Source organism: Salvelinus fontinalis, chromosome 27 (assembly GCF_029448725.1).
Source record: "Salvelinus fontinalis isolate EN_2023a chromosome 27, ASM2944872v1, whole genome shotgun sequence".
Lineage (NCBI taxonomy): Eukaryota > Metazoa > Chordata > Actinopteri > Salmoniformes > Salmonidae > Salvelinus > Salvelinus fontinalis.
This window is the reverse complement of record NC_074691.1, coordinates 37223002-37232224: the sequence shown is the minus strand read 5'-3', so window position 1 is coordinate 37232224 and position 9223 is coordinate 37223002. Positions and strand designations below refer to the sequence as shown.

Genomic DNA, 9223 nt, shown 5'->3' with positions numbered 1-9223 from the left:
CGTAGAGAATAAAGGGCTGGATGAAACTCAAACAGCTCTCACTGTGTACATTGAGCAGTCGGGTTATAATAGGCTGGTTGTACATCAAGAACAAAGCTATATTTACACTGTATGGCTGGCTGGATAGAAAATGGCTGCCTTGCTGGGACTGTTAGTAACATGTTGTCAGTTTCTCCCGTTGTGATAAGTGACAGTAGCAACCATAACTCTCTCTTTCTCGCTCCTACTGCCTCTCTCTCTCCTCCTCTCCTCCTCCCTCTCTCCCTTAGCGGTGGGCGGCCAGCAGACAGATGAGGTTTGAGGGAGGGTTCCAGGGTCGCTGTAACAAACTGGTGGATGGCTGCTACTCCTTCTGGCAGGCCGGGCTGCTCCCCCTGCTACACAGAGCCCTCTTCAAAGAAGGTACAACTACAGAAACGATTACAGTGCTGCCCTAAGGCAGTGGTTCCCAAAATGCGGGGTGCGCCCTCTAGTGGTTGGCAAGGGGGCGTGTGAATCCCCCCCCCCCCCCCCCCCCCCCCCAAAAGAAATATATGTATATATATATATATATATATACAGTACCAGTCAAGTTTGGACACACCAACTCATTCAATGGTTTTTCTTTATTTTTACTATTTTCTACATTGTAGGATAGTAGTGAAGACATCAAACCTATGAAATAGCACATATGGAATCATGTAGTAACCATAAAAGTGTTAAACAAATCTAAATATATTTGAGATTTGAGATTCTTTCGAAGTAGCCACCTTTTGCTTTGATGACAGCTTTGCACAATCTTGGCATTCTCTCAACCAGCATCATGAGGAATGCTTTCCAACAGTCTTGAAGGAGTTCATACACACAGTTGAAGTCAGAAGTTTACATACACTTAGGTTGGAGTCACTAAAACTCGTTTTTCAACCACTCCACAAATTTCTTGTTAACAAACTATAGTTTTGGCAAGTTGGTTAGGACATCTACTTTGTGCATGACACAAGTAGTTTTTCCAACAATTGTTTACAGACAGATTATTTCACTTATAATTCCCTGTATCACAATTCCAGTGGGTCAGAAGTTTACATACACTAAGTTGACTGTGCCTTTAAACAGCTTGGAATATTCTAGAAAATGTCATGGCTTTAGAAGCTTCTGATAGGCTAATTGACATCATTTGAGTCAATTGGCGGTGTACCTGTGGATGTATTTCAAGGCCTACCTTCAAACCCAGTGCCTCTTTGTTTGACATCATGGGAAAATCAAAAGAAATCAGCCAAGACCTTGTAGACCTCCACAAGTCTGGTTCATCCTTGGGAGCAATGAAGGTACCACGTTCATCTGTACAAACAATAGTACACAAGTATAAACACCATGGGACCACGCAGCTGTCATATCGCTTAGGAAGGAGTGCTGTCTCCTAGAGATGAACGTACTTTGGTGCGAAAAGTGCAAATCAATCCCAGAACAAGAGCAAAATACCTTGTGAAGATGCTGGAGGAAACGGGTACAAAAGTATCTATATCCACAGTAAAACGAGTCCTATATCGACATAACCTGAAAGGCCGCTCAGCAAGGAAGAAGCCACTGCTCCAAAACTGCCATTAAAAAAAGCCAGACTACAGTTTGCAACTGCACATAAGGACAAAGATCGCACTTTTTGGAGAAATATCCTCTGGTCTGATGAAACAAAAATAGAACTGTTTGGCCATAATGACCATCGTTATGTTTGGAAGAAAAACGGGGAGGCTTGCAAGCCGAAGAACACCATCCCAACCGTGAAGCACGGGGGTGGCAGAATCATGTTGTGGGGGGGCTTTGCTGCAGGAGGGATTGGTGCACAAAATAGATGGCATCATGAGGAAAGGAAAATGTTGCTTCAAAATATCCACATCATCTCAAGACATCAGTCAGGAAGTTAAAGCTTGGTCGCAAATGGGTCTTCCAAATGGACAATGACCCCAAATATACGTCCAAAGTTGGCTTAAGAACAACAAAGTCAAGGTATTGGATTGGCCATCACAAAGCCCTGACCTCAATCCTATAGAAAATGTGTGGGCAGAACTGAAAATGGGTGTGCTAGCAAGGAGGCCTACAAACCTGACTCCAGTTTTAACTGTTCTGCCTGTGGCTATGGAACCATGACCTGTTCACCGGGACGTGCTACCTGTCCCAGACCTGCTGTTTTCAACTCTCTAGAGACAGCAGGAGCGGTAGAGATACTCTGAATGATCGGCTATGAAAAGCCAACTGACATTTACTCCTGAGGTGCTGACCTGTTGTACCCTCTACAACCACTGTGATTATTATTTGACCCTGCTGGTCATCTATGAACATCTTGGCCATGTTCTGTTATTATCTCCACCCGGCACAGTCAGAAGAGGACTGGCCACCCCTCAGAGCCTGGTTCCTCTCTAGGTTTCTTCCTAGGTTTTGGCCTTTCTAGGGAGTTTTTCCTAGCCACTGTGCTTCTACACCTGTATTGCTTGCTGTTTGGGGTTTTAGGCTGGGTTTCTGTATAGCACTTTGTGACATCAGCTGATGTAAGAAGGGCTTTATAAATACATTTGATTGATTGACTCAGTTACACCAGCTTTGTCAAGTGGAATGGGCCAAAATTCACATAACTTATGGTGGGAAGCTTGTGGAAGGCTATCCGAAACGTTTGACCTAAGTTAAACAATTTAAAGGCAATGCGACCAAATACTAATTGAGTGTATGTAAACTTCTGACCCACTGGGAATGTGATGAAAGAAATTAAAGCTGAAATAAATCATTCTCTCTACTATTATTCTGACATTTCACATTCTTAAAATAAAGTGGTGATCCTAACTGACCTAAGACCGGGAATTTTTACTATGATTAAATGTCAGGAATTGTGAAAAACTGAGTTTTTAAATGTATTTGGCTAAGGTGTGTATGTGAATTTCCAACTTCAACTGTATGTATAACTTGGTATATAACAATAGCCCATAGATATTGTTGTTTTATTTTTTTATTTTTTTATCATTCAAATATGACATGAATACACGTTAGACATGGCAAAATGTATAGAATTATTTTCAAACAAAATAAATTTTGTGATTACGATCTTGTCTCATCGCTGCAACTCAGGAGAGGCGAAACTCGAGTCATGCACTTCTTAACACCTGCTCGCTTAACCCGGAAGCCAGTTGCACCAATGTGTCGCAGGAAACACCTTTCAACTGATGACCGAAGTCAGCCTGCAGGCGCATGGCCCGCCACAAAGAGTCGCTAAAGCGTGATGATCCAATTAAGGCCCCCTCCCCCCGGGCCAAACCCGCCCCGAACCCGGATGACGCTGGGCAAATTGTGCACCGCCATATGGGACTCCCAGTTGTGACACAGCCTCGGATCGAACCTGGGTCTGTAGTGACGCCGCAACACTGCGATGTAGTGGCTTAGACCGCTGCGCACTCTTTGCACCTCTTGACAAAATGTGTAGAATTTCAGGAAACAAGTTTTAACGTTGGGATAGAGGGCAGTATTTTGACGTCTGGATGAAAAGCGTGCCCAAAGTAAACTGCCTGCTACTCAGGCCCAGAAGCTAGGATATGCATATAATTGGTAGATTTGGATAGGAAACACGAGGTACAGCCACTCCTGTTTCTAAAACTGTTAAAGTAATGCCTGTGAGTATAACAGAATTGAAATGGCAGGCAAAACCCCGAGGACAAACCATCAAAAAAAATTAAGTTCAGCCTACCACTATTTTCAATGGCTGGCACTGTTTATAAAAGGGCGAAATCGTCCCCGATTGCAGTTCCTAGGGCTTCCACTAGATGTTAACAGTCTCTAGAAAGCATTTCAGGCTGGTTTTTGGAAAAATGAGGGAGAAGTTGTAGTTTTTCCAAAGTGGCTCCCACTTTGGCTGTAGTGTTTCCAAGTGTTTCCAAGCGCATGGCCGGGAGAGCGCGTTCCTTTTGTTTATCTCCGGTAAAGACAACGATTCTCCGTCTTAAATTTTATCGTTTAATTGTGCATTAGGGTACCTAAATGTTGATTAACTTGTTTGGATAAGTTTATTGGTAACGTTTGGGATTCATTTTGTATGCATTTTGAAGGAGGGAAACTGATTGGATTATTGACTGAAGCGCGCCAGCTAAACTGAGTTTTTATGGATATAAAGAAGGACTTCATTGAACAAATGGACCATTTTGTAATGTAACTGGGACCTTTTGGAGTGCCAACAGAAGATCTTCAAAGGTAAGGCATATATTATATCGCTATTTATGACTTTCGTGTCGCAACTCCCTGGTTGAAAATGATTTGTTTTGCATTTGTGTGCTGGGCGCTGTCCTCAGATAATCGCATGGTTTGCTTTCGCCGTAAAGCCTTTTTGAAATCTTACATGGCCGCTGGATTAACAACAAGTTAAGCTTTATGTTGATGTATTACATTTGTGATTTCATGAAAGTTTAGTATTGGGGGGGGGGGCACGGGATGAAACAGTTTGGGAACCCCTGCCCTACGGCAGGGACAGACTGATTCTGAGTGCATCTTCAACCATTCAACTTTTGTTGATTTTTGTGTTTCCATAAGACATGTCTGTGATGGTGTTTTCAGATGCAAATGTGTGTTTCATCAAATATGTGTGTGTGTGTGTAGGGGACTCGACACTGAGCCTGCAGAAGTGGATGTTTGAGCAGCAGGCATTACAGGAGTATATCCTCCTCTGCTGTCAGAACACTGCTGGTGGACTGTTGGACAAACCTGGCAAGTACATAACACACACACACACACACACAGAACATACACACACTTTTTTTTAATTTATTTTTTTCACTTTTGATTGCAAAAACAAAACCTGTCATATTTTGTGTAAAAAAAAATCTGTCTGTCACACATTCTTCCCTCTCCCAGATCCAGAGATTTCTACCACACCTGTTACTGTCTGAGTGGTCTGTCCGTAGCACAGCACTTTGGCAACATGGACCTGCACCACGAGCTGATCGTCGGCCGGGAGGAGAACAGACTGGTGAGACTACGTCGGATTTTGTAATGCTGTTTGCATTCCAAAATATTATGGGATGCATTTGCTTCAGTGTAACTGTCCGCATAAAAAAAATTACAAAATTCACAGTTTATTTATTAATTTCACAAGCTGATGGGTTTTGGCTATTAGTCCATGGTCATTGGGTGTCACTGGGATGCTTTTTTCTGCAATGTTTACATTTTTGATAGTTCTTCTGTCCAGTGTCTTTGATTCTCTCTCCCCTGTAAACTACCACTCACTAGTCCTGGATTGGGTTCATTGATTAAGGCACACCATTACAAAACAAAAACAAACGTTTCTTATTGGACAAGTTCAGGTAGTACCTCCACAGGGGTGTATTCATTAGTCCGAAACCATTGCAAAACCAAAAGTCGATTTAATCCAAGCGGAAAACAGGTTTCTATTGGACAAATTCAGGTAGATCCCCTCCCGGTTGCGTTCCTACTAACCTGTTGTCCTGTGCTTCCCTCCAGGCCCCGAGCCACCCTGTTTACAACATCTGTCCAGAGAAGGTGGCCCAGGCCATCCAACACTTCCACCAGCTGTCCGTCCCCGTGCCTGCACAGAAAGAGGGGTCCTCGGCCTAACCATTTACCGATTGGAGAGTATGGGCATGTCTACGCGAATGTTACAGGAGATGGACCTAAGCAAGGCGCTGTGTCCAGAATCACTAAGCTGCAGCACGGCACAGACCCTTTCCCTCCAACTCCTTTAATACATCTTGGAGGAGGCAACCATTGATACGGTCAGATATTTTTCCATTCTGCTAATGATTCAGGTTAGGGTAAATCTGATCCTAGATCTATGGCTAAGGGAACTGTATGTTGAGTGGTACTGTGCTGTATGCTTGCTAAAGAGTGGGGCTGCACTTGTTTACAGGGATCCAACAGACTGATCGCTGGTCTACAGCAGACAAAGAAAGGATTGTGAGAGATGTCAGAATTAGGGCTGTCCAAATAAAGGCCAGAATAAAAATATTTGGAATCTTGTGTGGCTGTAAGTTATTGACTTTAGAAGTGTATAGTGTAACTATGCCACTTAATATAATGTATATACTGTACTCTATATCATCTACTGAATCTTGCTATCTTTATGTAATACATGTATCGCTAGCCACTTTAAACTATGCCACTTTTATGTTTACATACCCTACATTACTTATATGTATATGCCTATGCCGTTCTGTACCACCACTCATTCATATATCTTTATGTACATATTCTTTATCCCTTTACACTTGCGTGTATAAGGTAGTAGTTGTGGAATTGTTAAGTTAGATTACTTGTTGGTTATTACTGCATTGTCGGAACTAGAAGCACAAGCATTTCGCTACTCGCATTAACATCTGCCAACCATGTGTATGTGACAAATAAAATTTGATTTGAACTAACACACCTTGCTGTCCAGACAAAGCAAATGAACAGAAAAACAAATGTTCATTACCAGTGGAGAACGTTTGTGGATGACCTATGTGCTCCTCAATGAGTAAAGGGGTTTATACCGAGTAAATCATACTAGCTCCAGCCAGAACTGTGTATTTAGATTTAAAATGTATTGCTCTGGCTCCACCCACTTAATTTTAGACAAAGTCAAAGGGTCGTGACACATAAGCAGTTCTTTGCGGTCTTCAACCCTGACGGCCAGTTTGTCATCAAACGGCTCACAAAACAGAATTCCAGTCTTGCAAAACAAAGTAAAACATGACTGTATACCAGCGAGGGCAAACCAGTTGTACAATATAAAAGGAGTTATATATTCCTCCGTCCGTCAGACACCAAACGCGTAACTAACTACCTGGCTACATCAGTTACAAATCAGAAATCATCTAGGTGGACCGAAAAGCCAACTGACATTTACTCCTGAGGTGCTGACCTGTTGCACCCTCGACAACTACTGTGATTATTATTATTTGACCATGCTGGTCATTTATGAACATTTGAACATCTTGGCCATGTTCTGTTATAATCTCCACCCGGCACAAGCCAGAAGAGGACTGGCTACCCCTCATAACCTAGAGAGGAACCAGGCTTCTTCCTAGGTTTTGGCCTTTCTAGGGAGTTTTCCCTAGCCACAGTGCTTCTACACTTGCATTGCTTGCTGTTTGGGGTTTTAGGCTGGGTTTCTGTACAGCACTTTGAGACATCAGCTGATGTAAGAAGAGCTTTATAAATACATATGATTTGGCTGTCAGCACACAACACAGGAACATGTAACTCTGTATTGGATAGGTTAACATTTAATAGTTTCCCCCTTTTATCTTTAACGTGGAACTGGCAGCATTTGAGCCACATTAAATCTTATAAAATATGTTCATATACACCCCCAAGAAGAATATGACACATTTTCTGACAAGCGAGCACTTAGATATGGTAATTTTCACGTTTTCATACATTAATGTTTAGGAATGACGTTGAGTAAGGCATTTGTGAAAATTCAATAGCAATATAGTGGAAAAGTGGCCGTGCATTTGGACAATTAAGACACTATAGTAAATAACCCCCCCCCTCCAACTCTCACTTACCTGCTAGTCCCCACCCCCCGACGGACTGTACTCTGCTCCCCCCCCCACCCCAACGACATTCATCACTGTTGTTAATATGTATAGTATTACTTTTGTTTTTATTTCGCGCTGCTGCTCCCCCACGGCCACGCTGCTGCTCCACGGTCATTCCCCACCCCCTTAGTCTTTACTCTTAATATGAAACCCTCTTAAACTTTTTCAGCTAGTTGGCCGTCAAATTTGCACTGATAAACGATGGGGAATAGTAGGATGCTAGTGCCTGCCAATGCATGCTGGTCCCAACCCATGTTTTGACAACTAAATGGGAACTTGCCTGCCAATGCATGCTGGTCCCAACCCACGTTTTGACAACTGAATGGGAACTTACCTGCCCGCCCGCCCATTTGATCGATGCCAAATACATTTGATTGACAAGTGAAATGCTAACTGTGGATAAGTCGTTCAAGTTTAGTATAGCTAGCAAAGTGACTCACATTTCTTGCTAGCTAACCAAATGACACGGGAAGCATCTCTAGCTGTAGCCTATAGGAAAAACGACATGACATACTCCCAGCAGCTAGCTAACGTTAGGCCCTGTGTTATTAATCTGCTACATAAATAGATACCCTAGCCCAGGGTGTCAAACTAAATCAGCGCACAGACCATATTGAAAAAAACAATTCTCGGGCCAGACATAACCTATTTGTCTTTACAGAAAACCATGCAACTGCAACCCAAACTGGCCATTGTTTTATAAAAAATGTCCACAAAAATAGAAATGCAACATATAGCTTTCATGAGCTGAAATAAGATCCCACGAATGTTCCAGGTGCACCTTGTGCTGGGGACAATAAAAGACCACTCTAAAATGTTCAGTTTTGTCACACAACACAATGCCAGAGACGTTTCAGGTTTTGAGGAAGCATGCAATTGGCATGCTGACTGCAGGAATGTCCATCAGAGCTGTTTGCCAAATAGAGAAATTATTGTTCAGTTATCATAAACTGCCTCCGATGTAATTTTTGAGAATTTGGCAGTACATCCAACCGGCCTCACAACCGCAGACCACGTGAAACACGCCAGCCCAGGACCTCCACATCCAACTTCATCTAAGGGATCATCTGACTAGACACCTGGTGAAATTAAAGTGTATTTCTGTCTGTAATGAAAGCCCTTTTGTGGGGACAAACGCATTCTGATTGGCTGGGCCAAGCTCCCTAGAGGGTGGGCCTATGCCCTCCCATGTCTACATCCCTGCCCAGTCATGTGAAATCCGTAGATTAGGGCCTAATTCATTTATTTCAATTGACTGATTTCTTTATATGAACTGTAGCTCAGTAAAATTGGTGCATTTATATTTTTGTTCAGTGTGTCTATGTATAGATGTATATTAACATTAAAACAAGATAAATATTTGTCCATCCTTTGATGCTATGCTTGCAGATGTGTATAATACTGTGAGCCTAAAGTATTTATAAACGAAGAAAACAAAATGTACCTATATGTTGTTGTAACATTTAAACTTAAAACACGTATTTAAATGCATGGATCTCCGGTGCGGTTGAATGCAGCACTCAAAATGTATTGTAGTCGAGTAGCCAGCCTAGGCTACTAATCAAATGCTGCTGTAATAGGCCTACGTGTGGTTAATCATTGTCAAGCTTTAAAAACCGAACCCAGACTGGTACATTTTAGTAGCCTAGCTAGGACTGTGGCGTGTGTCTGTACAC

At 42.5% G+C, this 9223-nt stretch overlaps 1 protein-coding gene across 1 annotated transcript in view; it reads left to right on the top strand.

Moving 5' to 3' along the window:
- LOC129825680 (protein farnesyltransferase subunit beta-like) overlaps positions 1 to 6385 on the top strand; it is a 30917-nt gene extending 24532 nt beyond the window's left edge. The window contains exons 10-13 of the mRNA XM_055885867.1: positions 270 to 402; positions 4606 to 4717; positions 4861 to 4975; positions 5467 to 6385. Coding sequence (XP_055741842.1) covers positions 270 to 402; positions 4606 to 4717; positions 4861 to 4975; positions 5467 to 5580 — 474 coding nt within the window. The 3' untranslated portion in view covers positions 5581 to 6385. The remainder of the gene's footprint in view (positions 1 to 269; positions 403 to 4605; positions 4718 to 4860; positions 4976 to 5466) is intronic.
- Positions 6386 to 9223: the final 2838 nt, after the last annotated feature.